At 49.2% G+C, this 20,205-nt stretch overlaps 1 protein-coding gene across 1 annotated transcript in view; it reads left to right on the top strand.

Moving 5' to 3' along the window:
• Window positions 1-2,126: 2,126 nt before the first annotated feature.
• VWF (von Willebrand factor) overlaps window positions 2,127-20,205 on the top strand; it is a 171,899-nt gene continuing 153,820 nt past the window's right edge. Inside the window, 4 exon segments of the mRNA XM_030939152.1 lie at window positions 2,127-2,181; window positions 3,999-4,163; window positions 15,391-15,493; window positions 15,780-15,988. Of these exon segments, the coding sequence (XP_030795012.1) occupies window positions 2,127-2,181; window positions 3,999-4,163; window positions 15,391-15,493; window positions 15,780-15,988 (532 nt within the window).

Genomic DNA, 20,205 nt, shown 5'->3' on the forward strand with positions numbered 1-20,205 from the left:
GTGTGTATATAAGGGCAGGGTACCAGAAGTGGCTGGAAGCGTCCTTGAGAATTAGAATTATTAGAATGTAGAAACAGTAGAAGTATTAGACTCAAACCATCGCTCCCCACTTTCACCATTTTACAAAGGCGTAGGCTTGTGGCCAAGACCTTCATCTTTAACTGGTCCATTCAACCCTGGCCAGGACCCAAGTGGACTGTTTTTGTCAGGGCCAGGACCAGATCCTTCCTACCTGGGGTGCATAGGAAGTGTTAGTGCTCCCCTTCCTCCAAACACAGCAGCAAAATTGGCTCAGGTTGAGGTGTTTTTCCCAACTTCCCTGGAGCCCAGCCCTGGAAGCTGGATCAGGAAGCTGTGTTGTTCTGGTGTGACTCCCCCCCCAACCCCAGCCTGTATCAGCCTGCCCTGAGGCAACCAGCATTCCTGGTTATCCCGCACAGGTGGGGCACTCTAGGAAGACCAGGGATCAAGTGTGGGGGTGTAGAGGTGGGGGGGGTGTTTGGGGAGGGCAAGGCAGTTCATTAAGGCAGCTGCCAGGAGGTCTCCCTCCAAACTCTACAAAGCTTTATCAGCTTGGAGGTACTTCTAATACCATTTCCTTTCATTGTTCCCTTTTGGTAATTAAAAGGAGGCCAATCCCCTGTTGTGGCAGCTCACAGCTATTGTGGTGGGAAAGGGAGGGTGGTTGGTGGATGTCACAGCTTGGACTTTATCTTCCCCAGCAGTGGGGACTCCATAGCCCCCGGGCTACTTAACAGCAAGACAGTCCAGAGCTGTAGCAGACCTGATAGAGCCTTTGCAGCAGCTGGGAGCATGGCCTAGGGTGGGCGGCACCATTGTCCAGCGGCTGAGTTTCCCAGGGACCTTGGAGATACCCGCAGCCCTCATTGCAGGGGAAGGTATGGCCTTTGGAAGGAGAGCTGGCTCAGTTGTGGGAGGAAGATGCAGGACTGACTGATCCCTGCTCCTGGGGAGCTGGGGTTCTCTGTTCCTGGACTAGAAGGGCTTTGTTTGGAGGGGCAATTCAATTCAGCCAGGGGTGATCCTAATACTCCCTCCTCTACTTGCCTCTGAGGGTCCTGGGCCTGCTTTTGTTCATGCAGTGGGTTTTACCGTTTCATAGTACTTCACTGAAGTGAGTTGGAATGAGCTTTGCCCTCACCTGTGATAACCTTTTGGGAGCAGCTGAATGTACCTGAGTGTTAGGACTGGGAGGGGACACTTGCTTGGAGACCAAGACCTGGCCGTAACTGACATCTCAGTGTTCCTTGCACAGATACATCACGTATTGGCTTTATTTCACCTTTGGCTGGATGGGACCTTAGGTAGGAAAGGAGTCCCCCCCAGTGAATCTCGGGCAACAGATTCTGCATTTCATTTAACAACCTTTCCCAGAGGAGAGGGGTAGAGCAGGGGCTCAAAGGGACTTGGGGTATGCTGTGCCAGCCAGGGTTAATGGTTCCTCTCTTGGGGGCTCACACAGTGGGGAAGTCTGCCTGCATCCAGGGCCGCTGGACTCCTGTCCATTTTTTTACGTGAACTCAGCAAACATTTGCTGGACATCTCCTGGGTGCTAAGCATCTTGCCAGGTGCTGGGATTGGAGACAAGGGAGACACCCTTTGCTCTTGTGAAGGCCCTTGTGGTACAGAGTCTGGGGCCAACAAGCAAACCATCAAGTTGGCAGTTCCTGAGCATTCTCTATGGGCTGCTGTGGTGGGCACAGAAGTGTAAGACTGTTCCTACTCGCCAGTTTGGATGCAGAGGCAGGAAGGAATGAGGTGTGTGTTCCCAGCTGCTTCAGGAGGCAGGGACATGAGAGAGGCCTGGCTGGCCTGGAGGGAAGGCAGAGTTTGCCTCTTGTCTTGGGCCTGGGACTGCTGTCTCTGGAAAGGTGCCCACAGATCCCAGCTCATAGCGATTGTTACCCTTGGGCCTGGCACTGGCCAGGGGTTTCGGGGGGGAGGGCAGTGGGCCAGAAGGCCATGTTCAAAGGGGAAAAGGGGGTCATGAGGATCCATCTTTTCTCCTGCTTCAAAATGTTTTTGCTACTGCATGCCCTGACAGTCGCCACACCAGCAGCTACCTACCTGGGTGGCAATGACTAGCTCACATCTCCTCTCTGCAGATGATTCCTGCCAGATTTGCCAGAGTACTGCTTGCTGTGGCCCTCGTCTTGCCAGGTAGGTACCAAAGGGCCTCTATTTCTCATTCCTGCCCCAGGGCCATCTGGAGTGACCCCTTTCTGGGAACCAGCAGATGTGTCTGGAGCTCCCCTGTATGCCTAGCCCCAACTTAGGCTCCTGCTGGTTGCTTCCTGTGAAGGTTCCGCAGAGTTCCTACCCTTGACTTGTATTGCAGAGACCAGGTGCCTGCAAATGCCATCTCCTGTTGGGGAATTAAGAAGCATAAAGGTGGCACAGAACTGTCCTATATTGTGGGGCCACAGGATGAGGAAGAAGGAATCCAAGACTTGGATAGATGATTAGTTTTAGATGAGATTGTGGAGGTCACCTAGTTGAACCTCCCATGGTACAAATGAAGAGACCGAGGGTCAGAGAGGAGAAATGACTGTTCCAAAGTCTATAGCCATAATCAGAGGTCAGTCTTCTGGGTCCCAGGCCAACACCCTTTGCACTGCATCATACTGCTGCCCTTCCCTTGCTAAGATTCTGAGCCTGTAAATGGTGGGAGGGGACTTTTGACCTTGGGTACTTTCCAATTAGATCTCTCAGGTCAGCATCATCCAGTTGCTGCCTGCAGGTGAGTCTGGGGAAAAAAAATACACATTTATCACACTCTCTGCATCTTCCTACCAGGTGGGTCTTTTGCCAGGGAACCCAGAACGCTTAGAGATTTACTGCTGTATTTCCCCACCTGCCAACACACAGGCACACACACACACACACACACACACACACACACACACACACACACAACCATGGTCAGTGAAGGAGTTAGCATGTGACGCTGGAGGAACTGACACTTCATAGAGTCTGTGCCAGGCACACCGTCTGATCTGTTTAAAATTTAACCTTAAGATATACTAGTAGATTTATGTACAAAGATGCTCATTGCAATCTATTTATAATAAAACATATGGAAACATGCTAGAAACCTAACAATAGAGGGCTATATACTATGGACATTGAGATGCAAAATATGATGCAGCCACTAAAAACCGCGTATTGGAAGTACATACAATAGCGCGACGAATTATTTACAATCTATTGAGAAATAAACAGGTTATAGGTAGTTTGCACAAGGTGGTCACCAGTTTCTGAAAAACCCACAGCTGTATGTATGCTATAAAATAAAATGGAAAGATGAACATTGAAATGTTAATTCTAATCATCGCCAAATGTTGGGTTACAGATGGTTTTAACTTCATGTTTTCTTTTCTCTTTTTTGAGACGGAGTCTCACTCTGTCGCCCAGGTTGGAGTGCAGTGGTACGATCTTGGCTCAGTGCAACCTCCGCCTCCCGGGCTCAAGTAATTCTCCTGCCTCAGCCTCACGAGTAGCTGGGATTACAGGCGCCCACCACCGCACCCGGCTAGTTTTTGTATTTTTAGTAGAGACAGGGTTTCACCATGTTGATCAGGCTGGTCTTGAACTCCTGACCTCAGGTGATCCGCCTGCCTCGGCCTCCCAAAGTGCTGGGATTATAGGCATAAGCCACTATGCCTGACCAGCTTCTTTGTGTTTTCTTCTGTATGCTCCAAATTTTTAATAATGAACATATTTTAAATCTGTAAGTAAATGTCATTAAAACTAGTAGATTTCCTGAAAAACCGTTCCTTAGTTATTGCTGTGAGTCTGGAGTCGTATATGGGAGCTGAAAGCAACAGCTTTAGTCTCATTTAGGATGGAAAATACCTCTGCACAGCCCAATTTCTGTCAGAGGCAATCTAATTTCTATGAGGCCAGAGAGATTTGAGCTGATGGTCCCCGTTGTGGCCTGGGATCACCAGCCCAACCTGTGGCCTGTCTCCCTCCAGGGACCCTTTGTGCAGAAGGGACTCGCGGCAGGTCATCCATGGCCCGATGCAGCCTCTTCGGAAGTGACTTCATCAACACCTTTGATGGGAGCATGTACAGCTTTGCGGGATACTGCAGTTACCTCTTGGCAGGGGACTGCCAGAAACGTTCCTTTTCGATTATTGGTGAGTTCTGGGCACTGCAGGGAGGAATTCAGAGTGCTGGCCGAGCTCAGCCCTGGTGTGGGGGAGGATTCCTGCTCTCGGAATAGTGTCTGAGCTAAAAGGTCACTGCTGAGAACAAGGAGAGGAACAGCCTTTCTGTGACATGTAACCCCTCTTGGCTTTCCCCGGGTCTCTTACCACGGGAGCCGCGTGGGATGGATGAAGAGAGTCTTCATCTTGTCTGGTAGTTCACTGTGTCCATTGCTCTGGGTCCCGGTGATGCCCTGGGAACGCCACAGCATCAAGGCGAATGGTGAATTGGAGAAGGTGCTTTGGAACATGTAAAACTCCTTGCCAAAGGGAAGACTCGTTGTTTTCTTGGTGGCCTGTGGATCAGAACATCGGCTTATGCTGAGGACTTCCTGTATTCCTGGAGAAGGGCTGGTCCTGTCCCTGCCATGTCCCCGTATCCCCACAATAGCCCTGGGATGTAGCTGTAGTCACCCCAGTTTTACCAATGGAGAACCAAGGCCCATGGAGGTTGCATCTTCCATCCAAGGCCTGACAGACAATAAAAGGTGGAGCTGAGGCTGGCGCAGTGGTGCACACCTGTAACCCCAGCCCTTTAGGAGGCCAAGGAGGGTGGATCACCTGAGGTCAAGAGTTTGAGACCAGCCTGACCAACATGGTGAAACCCCATCTCTACTAAAAGTACAAAAATCAGCCAGGTGTGGTGGTGTGTGCCTGTAATTCCAGCTACTTGGGAGGCTGAGGCAGGAGAATCGCTTGAACCTGGTTGCAGTGAGCCGAGATACACTCTAGCCTGGGCAACACAGTGAGACTCCGTCTCGGGAAAAAAAAAAAAAGGTAGAGCTGGATTTTGATCCCAGGCCTCTCAGGCTGACAGAACATTCCTCTGGACTAAGAGGAGAGGATGCTTGCCAAGGTGGGGGGGGGGGGTTAGGGGTGGATGATTATGGTTTGGTGACCTCCACATACCAAAAACTAATCAATGTGTACGGTGTGTGAGGGAGGGATGCCAAAAAACCTAGCAAACGTGGGGGCCCCAGCCTTGGAACGGAGATGGCAAAGGACAGGCTCATGTTGTTAAAAGATATTCATGACACTTGTTAAAGCAACTAAGGAAGACTTTCAAGAGGGACTGCTGCTATGTGGGCTTTTGCAGACGGGGAGAGAGGGCTCAAGTTCTTTTTTTTTTTTTTTTTTTGAGACAGAGTCTTGCTCTGCTGCCCAGGCTGGACTGCAGGGGCATGATCTCGGCTCACTGCCAGCTCCACCTCCCGGGTTCATGCCATTCTCTTGCCTCAGCCTCCCGAGTAGCAGGAACTACAGGCACCCACCACCACGCCTGGCTAATTTTTTGTATTTTTTAGTAGAGACAGGGTTTCACTGTGTTAGCCAGGATGGTCTCGATCTCCTGACCTCATGATCCACCCGCCTTGGCCTCCCAAAGTGCTGGGATTACAGGCTTGAGCCACTGTGCCCGGACGAGAGGGCTCAACTTTGAATACAACAAGGAAAAGTGAAGATTTAGGGCCAAGGAGGGGAGGGTGTAGGGGTCAGTGGTAGAAAATTACAAAGAGGAAACCTCGGAAGTAAGAGGGATTCTGGTTAACCCAGCTTGACGGGAGTCTTGCTGAAGTCAAGCAGTCTTGCTGATCACATATTGAGGGTGGGGGCATCTTTTCTAAATCGACTCAGCAGGATTCTTATTAAAACTGGACTGAGGCCAGGCGCGGTGGCTGAGCACCTGTAATCCCACCACTTTGGAAGGCCGAGGTGGGTGGATCACGAAGTGAGGAGTTTGAGTTAAACCCGGTCTCTACTAAAGATACAAAAAATGAGCCGGGCATGGTGGTGCATGCCTGTAATCCCAGCCATTCTGGAGGTTGAGGCAGAGAATTGCTTGAACCTGAGAGGCAGAGGTTGCAGTGAGCCGAGATTGTGCCTTTGCACTCCAGCTTGGGCAACAGGGCGAGACTCCATCTCAAGAAAAAAAAAACCCACAAAAAACAAAAACTAGACTGAGCAGGCCAAGGACGAGCCCAAGGCCAAGGCTTAATTTAAAAGAGGGCTCAGAGGCGCCCACTCACGTTTGGTCAGGGAGGGAGTCTTTGGCAACACCCAGACACTTTCCTGAGATCTGGGCTGTAGGGCTCCTGGGATCATTGCTCCATCAGTCAGTGGGGACTGATGCAGGGTTCTCCGTGTGCCCAGTACTGGGCTAGGCTCTGGCACCTGGCTGTAGCTATGAGCTCCCCCAATTCCTGGTCTCTTCCTGAGCCCATCTTTGCCAGCTGCCCTGACTCTGCTGGGAAACCTATCAGATGTGACATCTGGGCACTGCCATCCTTCCCATTCCTCCGTGAGCTCCTCGGGGATAAGGAGCATGTCTCACTCATCTGTGTTTTCTGGTGTTCAGCTCACTGGGTTCTCTGTTGTGCTGAAGATTATGTATGTATGTATTTTTGAGACTGAGTCTTGCACAGTTGCCCAGGTTGGAGTGCAGTGGCGTGATCTCGGCTCGCTGCAATTTCCACCTCCCGGGTTCAAGCAATTCTCCTGCCTCAGCCCTCCCAAGTAGCTGGGATTACAGGCGCCACCACGCTCGGCAAATTTTTGTATTTTTAGTAGAGACAGGATTTCACCATATTGGCTAGGCTGGTCTTGAACTCCTGACCTCAGGTGATCCACCCACCTCGGCCTCCCAAAGTGCTGGGATTATAGGCATAAGCCACCAGGCCTGGCCTGAAGATGTTTACAGAGTGTGTGTGAACAGCCACAGAGAAGGAGCTTGGATGACCAGAGAGGGCAGGGCAGGGTGCTGCCTGCCATGGGGACAGCATGAGAAGTGGGGAGGCTGAAGGGGCATGTGCTTCTGACGTGGAGCCCTGGGGAGGTCAGTGTGGCTGGAGCAGCAGTTGCCAAACTTCAGGCTGCATCAGGACCACCCGGAGGGCTGTGACAAACAGATCACTGGGCCCTGCCCCTGGAGTTCTGACTCAGTAGATCTGGAACAGGGCCTAAAAATTTCATTTCTAACAATTTCCCAGCTGCTGCTGCTGCTTTTAGAGTGGGTAACCAGACTTTGAGTGTGTGGGACTGGAGGAGAGTGGGCTGAGAGGCTGGGCCATCCAGTGAGGCTGCAGTGGAGGTCTTGAAGTCTGATGGGGAATTTGAGTCCATTCTGCAGGCTGTGAGGAACTAGTGTAAGGTCTTGTGCAGCAGGGAAGTGGTGAGAGGAAATTGGTTTTTTGCCAAGATGGTCCTGAAAAGAAAAGAGGTGGTAGGTGGAGTGGCCTTGGCCGTTGTAACCAGGCAGGCAGTGAAAAGGCCAGAGATGCCCCAGGGCATGACAAATCAAGAAAGTCATCCTCAACACCAATGTGAGGGTCCCAACTTGATTCAGAGGCTGTAGCTGGGGAGGAACTGGAAGAGCAGCTGGAGAGAACCCCCCACCCCTGCCCCTGGGAAGCTGAAGACTTATGCCCTCCCTACCTTGGGTGACCCCAGATTTTGTTTAAAGTAGATTTTCCCCATTTTAGAAATCACAGCAGAGCTGATACAGACCCCTACCTGTGATGGCTCTGGGGTTGTCAGTGGGAATGGAGGGTTAAAGTGACCAGAGGAGGCCAGGTGCAATGGCTCATGCTTGTAATCCCAGCACTTTGGGAGGCCAAGGCAGGTGGATCACCTGAGGTTGGGAGATGGAGATCAGCCTGGCCAACGTGGTGAAACCCCATCTCTACTAAAAATACAAAAATTAGTCTGGCGTGGTGACATGCATCTGTAATCCCAGCTGCTCAGGAGGCTGAGGCAGGAGAATCACTTGAACCTTGGAGGTGGAGATTGTGGTGAGCTTAGATTGTGCCACTGCACTCCAGCCTGGGCACAGACTGAGACTGTCTCCAAAAAAAAAACCGGAAGATTTTGATGGAGACACTGCAGTGCCTGGCGTGGGGGCAGGGGCGGGGGGTGGATTGCTGTCTGGACTCCACAGTCTGTTCAGCTCTGCTGTGGACTCCCTGCCCTGAGGCGGGCTTGTAAACAACACGTACTAATACCTTAGTCCCAGGCACAGAGTTCATGTTCTGCGCTCAGAGAGCCAAGTTAGCATGTTGGAAAAGCTCCCTTCCCCTATTTCAGCCCAACTCCAGACCCCTCCCCATGTCAGGGTCCCTGGTGGGGACATGTAGGGTGTGCTGGTGCCTCTGGGCTGTCACCTCCTTCAGGAAGCCCTTTTGCCCATTCCACCTGTCCAGCACTGGGCTCATCAGCTTATGCTCACTGGTCAGTTTCCATCCCACAGAACTGGGTGGCTCTGCCCCCAGCAGGAAATGGAAGCACAGATGGAGCCACAGCCGGCGTCAGAAAACCTGTGTTGTCCTCTGCTCTCCCTCTTCACTGAGTGCTCCGAGGGCAGTTACGTGCTTTTAGCCTCCAATTCCTCATCTTTTCTTTTTTTGGAATGGATTCTCGCTCTTGTCCAGGCTGGAAGGCTGGAGTGCAATGGCATGACCTCAGCTCACTGCAACCTCCCCCTCCCGGGTTCAAGCGATTCTCCTGCCTCAGCCTCCTGAGTAGCTGGGATTACAGGCGTGCACCACCACACCCTGCTAGTTCTGTGTTTTTAGTAGAGACAGGGTTTCTCCATGTTGGTCAGGCTAGTCTCAAACTCCTGACCTCAGGTGATCCGCCCACCTTGGCCTCAGTTCCTCATCTTTAAAATGGAGATACCATGAGCATCAAGGGAGACAGGTTATCTGAAAATGTGACTGCTTAGCCCAGCTGAGTTACTGAAAGCGGCCAGCTTAACATGGGGTGTTCACTTGGAATCGCCATGCAGAGACGGGGGCTGCTGGGCCCCCAGGCATTTCCGTGAGGTCAGGGTCACTTCAGTTGCATCTGTCCCTCATAATCCACACAGGTTTGCGCTAGAGGTCTGGCCTCTCGGGCCACCGTTTTCCGGGTTTCAGTGGCCACAGAGGAATTTGAAGGGCCATGGAAGACCTGTCTACTTCAGAACCCCTCGGTGGGATTCCCCACCAGGTCACTATTTTCTTATAAACTGCTTGTCCTTGTGAAGTGTCCATTTTCTGGGAGATTGTTTGCCTAAACAAGGTTACAGATGAAACATACTTTAATGTAAATTGGTTTCATTTTCACCAAAAGCGTGCTGCTAATGTCATAGAGAATGGGTGGCTGTTTTGCCTGTTGGTGGTGGTGGCAGGTTTGGGGTGTGTGGGAGAAGAGGAAGAATTGGGGGTGGGCTGGCACTGGTGCATCAGGGCAGCCAGGGGCACTGGGTCAGGGGAGGGAGTCCAGGACTGGGGCCCTGCAGTTTCGTTTTCTGTGCACGTGCCCACCTTCTGTTCCATTGTTCTCCAATGACATCCTGCCTCCTTGACGGTAAATTGCACATCCACATTCCTCCCGAGTGCCTGTGGACCTTATTCATATCCTGGGTAAAGTGTTTGTCTGCCTATGAAGGGCCACCTGGTGCCAAGGCGAGGCCCCTGTCCTTGATCCTGTCTCCTGGTGAGGCAGGCTGCAGGGTTCGAGGCCAAGGTGACATGGCTCTTTGCCAGGCAGCGCAGAGGCCAGAGAGAGACTGTGGGAGTCCTGGTTCCTGCTCCTCTGTAGAGACTGTTCTTCCTAAACTGCAGCTGTGGGATCAGGCTCCCAAACCAGCCAAGGAAGAGCCATCAACAGCCAACAGCCTGCTGAGTCGCTTCCCCTGGGGAGCCTTAGTTTCGGTGGCGTGGTCAGACCAGACCCCTGTTCTCTGTGGAGGGAGGGTCACCTGCACCAGAATCACAGGCATAGAAGGTAGAGTGTTTATTGGAAATACAGATGAGTTCCACCCTAAAGCCTAAGAAAGCGCCCAGGTCTGACCGGTTTCAGCTCCTGGCCTGCTTCTGAAGGTCCCAGGATTCCTTTTGCTCTCTAGGAGCTTACTCCTCACTCAGCGCCTTGATCACTGCATTCCACAGGCCTGGTGGGAGCCTCTGGGAGAGCTTCGCTGGCTTGTCTTGCCTGTTTGGGGTGACAGCCAGCCCCTCTTTTCCTAAGAGTTACAGGAAGTGCTAACCTGGAGGTCTGTGGCGCTCAGGGGTCTCTCCTGGGCTCACCGGCGATTTCTAACGGCTCGTTTTTCTAATGGCCCATTTTCCTAATGGCTGCACATCATCTGATCCCCTGAGTTCTGCATTGAGGGAATGAGGCAAATAAAATGCAAGACTGATCTGGAGTTCTCCCTGCATTAGTGGTTAGCACAATCTAGAACACTCCGATGCCCTGTTATGCAGCTTTGTGTTGCAAAATCAAACCTGAGTGTAGGTTCTCCATTTCCACAGTGGAAACCAGGGGTTCTTAGTTGGGGTGATTTTCCCCCCGAGGACGTTTTGGGTTGTCACAACTGTGGGGTGGGTGCTGCTGGCATCTAGTGGGTAGAGGCCAGGAGGCTGCTGGTTCTCCCACCGTGTGCAGGGAAGTGTCTGGCCCTGAATTCAATAGTGATGCAGTGGAGAAATCCTCTTGTAAACCTAGGCCTTAGTTTCTCTGTAATAACTAGCATTTAAAAAGACAGGGTAGAAAATATCAACAGTGCATGGCACACGGCAAGGGTAAATACGACATGAAATGTATGTGTGTCTAGAGTCATAAATTGTGTTGTTACTATGCTTTTTGAGCAAAAGAGTTTAAGAGCCACTTATTTAGATCCTTCCTGCTGCCTTGGTATGTTTTTCTGAATTGCAGACTTCCCTAGGTCACACGCTGAAAAATCTTGTTGCCAGACTGGACACAGTTGCTCATGCCTGTAATCCCAGTGCTTTGGGAGGCTGAAGCGGGAGGATTGCTTGAGCCCAGGAGTTCGGGGCCAGCCTGGGCAATGTAGCGAGACCCCCATCTGTACAAAAATTAGCTGGGCATGGTGGCACACACCTGTAGTTCCAGCTATTTGGGAAGTTGTGGCAATAGAATTGCTTGAGTCCGGGAGTTTGAGGGTGAAGTGAGCTGTGATCATATCACTACATGTCACCCTGAGTGATACAGACCTCAAAACAAAAACCCCAAATTCCCTTGCCATTCCTCTGCTCTGGGTGTGCACTGACTGCTCTTCGAGTCCCCTCAGCCATCCAGGGCCAGGAATTCTCCATGCCATGCAGTTCAGCCCTCACTGAAGGGCACAATGCAGCCCCACTCCTGCCCCTAGACTACTGTTTTTGGTTTGTCTCTGGGTGGGTGGGGGCTGGTTACCAGAACCTAAACCATCCCCTTCAGGAGCCCTAGTTCCTGCAGTAGGTGAAGCTCCTGGGACAGCCAGCCCCACCTCCCCTGACTGCCTGGAGCTGCCCCTTGGACTTCCCGATGCTGGTCTCCTGGGGCCCCACAGAGCAAGCCCTTCAGGTACTTAAAACAGCACTCAGGCTTGAGTCCCAGCTCTTCATCTTCATCCCTGACTAGCTCTGTGATGATGGGCAGGTTACCCCAGGGTCTGCCGCCTGAGCCGCCCCGAGCTCCGCAGCCTGTGTGGGCAGGTTCCTCTGTTATTTACTCTAGGAGGGCTGGGGCTCTCCTTCACTCCCATACACTTCTCCTGGTTCTCTCGTGTTTGGTTTTTCTGCCTTGCTGAATTCTTGGTGTGTTCAGCCTTGCAGGCCTTACTTTTCAAACTTATAGCCATATAGGGATCTCCGGGCTCCTCTATGGCACCTGCTCAGCTCCGCCTCCTGTAGAACGAGTACCTTGCTTAAGTGATTTTGCATCTTTGGGAGCCTCTAAGAGCTGTAGATCTGCAGCTGCAGGGCCATGCCAACCCCAGGCTGCCTGGCTGCCTCTGATGTGTTCCCTACCCATCCTCCAACCACAGTCCCTGGCAGACTTGGTCCCACCCACCCTTTCTGCATCCCCAGGAGAAGGAGAAATGCCAAGGAGTGGCTCACGGGGGTTCCTTTACCGTTTCCAGGAGGGAGCTGCCTTTGACTCAGAGGTGACATATTGGTTGAGTTACACAGTGAAGCTGAGGCAGAACTCCCTGTCCACCTGCCCTGTGAGATGGGATGGAAGGAGGATTTGCTGATGGGGAGACAGGCTCAGTGGTAATAGGACACAGGGCCCCAGACCTCGTGGGCTCATTTGTCTGCCATCCGGCAGGTGGGGGCTTCTGCTGTCGCAGGTCTCGAGTGAGGAGTGTGGAGTGGGTCCCTGCCCTGTCGCATGGGCTCACTCTGGGCTGTGTGTAGTGTTCAGAGCACCAGCCCCAGAAAAGGCCGAGGGAGGGATCTTGTCTTGGGCCCAGTGTGAATGCCGAGGGCCCTGGAGGGCTCCTGGGAGGGGGTACAACCTGGAGGTTGTTACCTGGTTGCCCCATTTGTTTGGTTTTTCAACATTTTCTTATGGAAATATTCAAACATACAGAAAAGTCGAAAGACTTAAAGATCCATATACTCCTCACTCAGATTCTACCATTACTGATAAATGAAATACAATTAAAAATAAGTTACTTGGCTGGGTGCGGTGGCTCACACCTGTAATCCCAGCACTTTGGGAGGCCCAGGCAGGCAGATCATGAGGTCAGGAGATTGAGACCATCCTGGCTATGGTGAAACCCTGTCTCTACTAAAACAACAAACTAGCCGGGCGTGGTGGTACGCCCCTTGTAGTCCCAGCTACTCGGGAGGCTGAGGCAGGGGAATGGCGTGAACCTGGGAGGCGGAGCTTGCAGTGAGCCGAGATCGCACCACTGCACTCCAGCCTGGGTGATAAAGCAAGACTCTGTCTCAAAAAAGAAAAAATGTTTCTCTATGCGGTCACTTTCCAGTTGTTTTTCTTTGGCCAATTTCTTGCTGTCAGTTTGTTCAGTTTCTAAAGGTTTGCTTGCTGTAAAAACTGTTCTAGGTTGGAATGCAGAGCAAGGGAGACTCCTCAGCTCAAACAGGACAAGTTCGCTTTCATTTGGCGGGCACCTCCATTTTCTCCCAGTTGTGTTGACCTGGAGCTCTGCAGAATGTGGTTTATGGACTGTGAGTGGTCTGTGTGACTTTCCTGGTGGCTGCTGCTGGCATTCAAGACTATTCCTGGAATAGACTGTGTATTTACACAGGAGAGCCCTCACCGAATTCCCGCCAGAAACAAGTCTATTTTGTGGCTCATTCGGGTTGGTTTGGAGTGTTTGTGTGTTCCAGTGTGTATGGTATGTATGGGCATGGTGTGTGTGTGGTGGTCCTCCTGCAGCCTCAGTTCAGCCCAGAGCCCTGCTGGGGACTCTTCCTTTCCTGGCTAGGAGTGAGGAGACCCTTGCATCAGCTCCCTGTTTTTGTGGCTCTGGCCATGGCAGCAACACCTCAAGTCAACAGACCTGTCAGGTCTTCTGGGCTTGGTTCCACAGACATCTTAGCCTCTTCTTGCTGAGAAGAAGCCACATTCCCCTATCCCTTTTAGGAGAAGAGAGATTTGCTGATTTTTAAGATCAACTTTACCCCTGAGTCCTATGCCCCATTCCTTCAGGACCCCAAGGCATCGTGCCCCCCACCTGTGGGCTCTTTGTTTTCTCTGGCTGCCCTCTCTTCTCTGGCTGCTCCTATCTTCCCTATTTCCATTAATTTCTCAGTTTCTAAGGCTTGAGACCAGGCCCTATTTTCCCTTCTGGTTCCTTTGATTCTTATGACCAATTAGTTATCTTTGAATATCAAAGACCCAGCACAAGTAGCAGTTCTAAGAAACTATGAGGCTTGCTAAGGTTTGGTCATGCTGTGAAAAATGTCTCTTGTCTGTGTTTCCTCTTTCATGCCGGCCACCATCACCCTTGTCACCCTGTTCAGCCCTTACAACTATACCATCCTCAGAGCCTATTTTATCATGTGTCTGGATCTTCAGACATTTCCGTTGTCAGCCATTTAGTGTGTGCTTATTTCCATGTGCTGTGTAAGGCATTTGACCCACACAATCTGTAAACTCCTGGATAATCAAATTCAGTAAATTTAGGCAGAGCTCATGAATCTCCATTTGAAACAAACAGCCTAGTGATTCTGATTTGGGCTGTCCTAAGGTACCATTTTATTTTTATTTTTACTTTTTTTGAGACGGAGTCTCGCTCTGTCACCCAGGCTGGAGTACAGTGGCGCAATCTCCGCTCACTGCAAGCTCCGCCTCCCGGGTTCACGTCATTCTCCTGCCTCAGCCTCCCAAAGAGCTGGAACTGTAGGCACCTGCCACCACGCCCAGCTATTTTATTTTTATTTTTATTTTTTAGTAGAGACAGGGTTTCACTGTGTTAGCCAGGATGGTCTTGATCTCCTGACCTTGTGATCCACCTGCCTCAGCCTCCCAAAGTGCTGGGATTACAGGTGTGAGCTACCGCACCCGGCTGATATCGTTTTAAATAGCCCTGCTAGGCCAGGCGGGGTGGCTCATGCCTGTAATTACTTGTACCCAGGAGCTCAAGACCAGCCTGGGTAGCACAGTGAGATCTTGTCTCTACAAAAAGAAAAAAAATTACATGGGTGTGGCGGTACATGCTTGTGGTCCCAGCTACCCTGGAGGCTGAGGTGGGAGGATTGCTTGGGCCCAGGAGGTAGAAGCTACAGTGAGCCATGTTCACATCACTGCACCCCAGCCTGGGTGACAGAGCACGACCCTGTCTCAGTCATGAATGAATGAATGAATGGATAACACTCTCCTAGAGCACCTGTTACCAGTAACTCAGTGTTGCCTTTTTGTTTGCTGCCTTATGATATACTCAATTGTCGCGTGTTTATCTTCTGTTTCTGCACAGGTTGTGAACTCCCGGAAGCAAGAGATCGTGCTTTTAGATTTTTCATTTGTGATTTTTTTATTTTTATTTTTTATTTATTTATTTTTTTTTTTGAGACGGAGTCTCGCTCTGTGGCCCAGGCTGGAGTGCAGTGGCCGGATCTCAGCTCACTGCACGCTCCGCCTCCCGGGTTCACGCCATTCTCCTGCCTCAGCCTCCCGAGTAGCTGGGACTACAGGCGCCCACCACCTCGCCCGGCTAGTTTTTTGTATTTTTTAGTAGAGACGGGGTTTTACTGTGTTAGCCAGGATGGTCTCGATCTCCTGACCTCGTGATCCGCCCGTCTCGGCCTCCCAAAGTGCTGGGATTACAGACTTGAGCCACCGCGCCCGACTGATAATGATTCTTAATCAATGTATTCATTTTTTGAGGGGAGTCATAGTCACTACTATTCACTTTTTTCTCTTTCAGGGGACTTCCAGAGTGGCAAGAGAGTGAGCCTCTCCGTGTATCTTGGGGAATTTTTTGACATCCATTTGTTTGTCAATGGTACTGTGACACAGGGGGACAAAAGGTAAGCCCAGAGTGTCTGAGTTAGAAAGGACCCTAGGGATCCCCTGGTACAACAAGCCCCTCATTTTTAGATGAGGAAGCTGGGGCGCAGAGAATGGAAGCAAATGTTCCAAGGAAGGGAGTAGCAGGGCTGGGTGGGAGCCAGGTCTCCCGATTGCTGCTCTAGGTCCTCAACCACTTTGCATCACGGTCTGAACCCTACAACATGGGGTTGGGGTTAGAAGGTGGGAGAGACATCCAGAAAATGCACGAGAAGCCCACTTCTGAACTTAGCCTTTGCCCTCCAGAGTCTCCATGCCCTATGCCTCCAAAGGGCTGTATCTAGAAACTGAGGCTGGGTACTACAAGCTGTCCGGTGAGGCCTACGGCTTTGTGGCCAGGATTGATGGCAGTGGCAACTTTCAAGTCCTGCTGTCAGACAGATACTTCAACAAGACCTGCGGGCTATGTGGCAACTTTAACATCTTTGCTGAAGATGACTTTATGACCCAAGAAGGTAAGATGTTCTGGGTTACTGTTTCCCTAAAGTGTGGCCATGCTTTTTGTTTCCTTGCTCATAAACCTTCACTAACATGCCTTTCCTGCCATTCAAACCTCACTGTGACCACCTCAATTTCTGTTGCCAACCTTATCTCTTTGCATTCCATTCCAATGCCTAGACCTTTAGTTAAATCAGTCTTAGAGTTCCTCAAACCTGACTTCGTTCAACTTTGAATTCTCTGTAGCAACTTGCACGTGGCAGATGGTCAAAGCTGGGTGGTTTGAGTCGATCCTCCTCAGCCCACTACAGTGGAGTGGATAAAATCTATGGAGTGCTCCTCCACATGATCCAAAGAGGCCAGTTTGTTTGTGTGTGCATGTGTGTGTTCATGAGCAATAGAAGGGAATATGGATAATGTGGAAACACTAAATATGAATATTTCAATCTTCTTTAATTTCAATTACATAAACATACAATTAGTAATGTTCCCTTGCCAAAGCTAAACACTTAAATATGTTACCTTTCTTTGTTATGACCCAATCACTTTCTGATTAGAGGGTAAACATGCAGGCCAGGCACGGTGGCTCATACCTGTAATCCCAACACTTTGGGGGGCCGAGGTGGGCAGATCATGAGGTCAGGAGATTGAGACCATCCTGGCTAATGTGGTGAAACCCCTTCTCTACTAAAAATACAAAAAAATTAGCTGGGCATGGTGGTGGGCACCTGTAGTCCCAGCTACTCGGGAGGCTGAGGCAGGAGAATGGCATGAACCTTGGCGCCGGAGCTTGCAGTGAGTGGTGATTGTGCCACTGCACTCCAGCCTGGGTGACAGAGTGAAACTCCGTCTCAAAAAAAAAAAAAAAAAAACAGGTAAACATGCAGGGAAACAACGGACTGTTCCTTTCGTTGGAATGTACCATATTGGAAAATAATATGATAGTTTATTTTTTGGTTTTCTCCAGCACCGATTTTGTCTGATATGTACATCTAGGGCTATAAATTTCCCTCTAAATATCACTTTAGCTGCACTGTATATATGTGTGTGTAGGCGTGTAAATAAGCATATGTATGGTGTATATGTGTGTATATATGTAATTATGTATGTATGTGTGTAAATACATATATATGGTGTATATGTGTATATATGTAATTACATATGTGTGTGTATATATATGTACACATTGTGGCCTGCCCAATTCTTTTGAATATATACCCAGAGGCAGAATTCCTGAATGATTTATAATGGCAATTCTGTTTTCTTCATATATTTCATTATTTTTCAGGTATGTGAAATTTTAAAATACTGCCTTTCATAATGTCTTTCTCTTAAAAGGAGAAAAATTTGATACGTAATTTCTTCTTAAATATTTTAAAAATTTTTTCTTTTTAGAAATTTGTATAAGGCCAGGCGTCGTGACTCACGCCTATAATCCGGCACTTCAGGAGGCTGGGGTGGATGGATCACTTGAGGTCAGGAGTTCAAGACCAGCCTTGGCCAACATGGCAAAACCCTGTCTCTACTAAAAATACAAAAATTAGCTGGGGGTGGTAGCGCATGCTTGTAATCCTAGCTACTAGGGAGGCTGAGACAGGAGAATTGCTTGAACCCAGGGGATGGAGGTTGCAATGAGCCGAGATCGCCATACTGCACTTTAGCCTGGGTGACAAAACGAGACTCTGTTTCAAAAAAAAAGAAAAAAAAAAAATGTAGGCCGGCCGCGGTGGCTCAAGCCTGTAATCCCAGCACTTTGGGAGGCCGAGACGGGTGGATCACGAGGTCAGGAGATCGAGACCATCCTGGCTAACACAGTGAAGCCCCGTCTCTACTAAAAAATACAAAAAACTAGCTGGGCGAGGTGGCAGGCGCTTGTAGTCCCAGCTACTCCGGAGGCTGAGGCAGGAGAATGGCGTAAACCCTGGAGGCGGAGCTTGCAATGAGCTGAGATCCGGCCACTGCACTCCAGCCTGGGCGACAGAGCCAGACTCCATCTCAAAAAAAAAAAAAAAAAAAAAGTAAATTTATGGGGTAAAAGTGGAATTTTGTTACATGCACAGATTGTGTAGTGGTCAAGTCAGGACTTTTAGGGTACAATATACTTTATACCTATTAAGTAATTTCTCATCACCTGCTGCCCTCCCACTCTCTCTCACCTTTTTGGGTTCCAATATCTTATTCTACTCTGTCTGTGTGTACACAATTTTTAGTTACCACTTATCGATGAGAACATGTAATATTTGACTTTCTGTGGTTTGTTTTCACTTAACGTAATGACCTCCAATCCCACCCATGTTGCTGCAAAAGATGTGATTTCATTTTTATGGTCAAATAGTCTTCCACTGTGTATATGTACCACATTTTCTTTATCTGATTTTCTATTGATGGGCATTTAGGTTGATACCATGTCTTTGCTGTTGTGAATAATGCGCAATAAATATCCCATTGCAAGTATATTTTTGATATATTGATTTCTTTTCCTTCGGGTAGATATCCAGTGGTGGGATTGCTGGATTGAATGATAGTCCTTTTTTTTTTTTTTTTTTTTTTCCTGAGACAGTGTTGCTCTGCTGTCCATGCTGGAGTGCAATGGCCCGATCTCAGCTCACTGCAACCTGCACTTCCCGGGTTCAAGCAATTCTCCTGCCTCAGCCTCCTGAGTAGCTGTAGCTGGGACTACAGGCACATGCCACCACGTCTGGCTCATTTTTTTGTGTGTGTGTGTGTGTGTGTGTGTTTTTTTTTTAGTAGAGATGGGGTTTCACAATGTTGGCCAGGCTGGTCTCAAACTCCTGACCTCGTGATATGCCTGCCTCAGCCTCCCAAGGTGCTGGGATTACAGGTGTGAGCCACCACGCCCGGCAGGCCTATTTTTTTTTTTTTTTTTAAGTTCTGTGAAAAATCTCCATGCTGTTTTCCATAGAGGTTGTACTCATTTACATTCCCACCAACAGTGTGTAAGAGTTCCCCTTTTCCCTCACCTTTGCCAACATCTGTTATTTTCTGTCTTTTTAATAACTATTGTGACGAGGGTAAGATGATACCTCGTTGTGGTTTTAATTTGCATTTCTCTCGTGACAAGTTATGTTGACCATTTTTTTCATATTCCTGTCAGATATTTCTGTGTCTTCCTTTGAAAAATGTCTATTCATGTCCTTTGTCCACTTCTTGCTGACATTATTTGTTATTTTTCATTATTGTTGAGATGTTTGAATTCCTTGTATATTCTGGATACTAGTCCCTTGCTGGATGAATAAGTTTGCAAATATTTTCTTCCATTCTGCAAGCTGTCTCCACTCTGTTGATTTGTTTTGCTGTGCAGAAGATTTTTAGTTTAATGAAGTCTCATTTGTCTATTTTTGTTTTTGTTGCCTGTTTTTGAAGTCTTAGAAATTCCTTGCCTAGACCAATGTACACTACAGTTTTCCCAAGGTTTTTTTCTAGGATTTCTATAGTTTCAGGCCTTACATTTAAGTCTTTAATACATCTTGAGTTGATTTGTTTTTGCATACGTGAGAGATCGGGGTCCAGTTTCATTCTTCTGCATATGGCAATCCAGTTTTCCCAGCACCATTTGTTGAAGAGGGTGTCCTTTCCCTAGCATATATTCTTGTCAGCTTTGTCAAAGATCAGTTGGCTCTGTTTCTGGGTCTCTATTCTGTTCTACTGATCTTTGCATATATATATATGTGTGTGTGTGTGTATACACACATATGTATGTGTGTATATATATGCATATATATACACATTAGATCAGTGGAACAGAATAGAGACCCAGAAATAGCCAATTGATCTTTGTATATGTATGTATATATACACACTATATATATATACACATACACACACACACACACACACACACACACACACACACACACACGTATATATATTTTTTGAGATGGAGTCTTGCTCTATCGCCCGGGCTGGAGTGCAGTGGCACGATCTCAGCTCACTGCAAGCTCTGCCTCCTGGGTTCAAGCGATTCTCCTCCCTCAGCCTCCCAAGTAGCTGGGACTACAGGTGCCTGCTCCCACACCTGGCTAATTTTTTTTTATTTTTAGTAGAGACGGGGTTTCACCATGTTAACCAGGATGGTCTCAATCTCCTGATCTCGTGATCTGCCCACCTCGGCCTCCCAAAGTGCTGGGATTATAAGCATGAGCCACTGCGCCAGGCCTGTCTTTTGAAATTTCTTATATTTTTTTGTAAGATAGTCATGAATTCAGTAGGGCAT

This window comes from Rhinopithecus roxellana, chromosome 10 (assembly GCF_007565055.1).
Source record: "Rhinopithecus roxellana isolate Shanxi Qingling chromosome 10, ASM756505v1, whole genome shotgun sequence".
Classification (NCBI taxonomy): Eukaryota; Metazoa; Chordata; class Mammalia; order Primates; family Cercopithecidae; genus Rhinopithecus; species Rhinopithecus roxellana.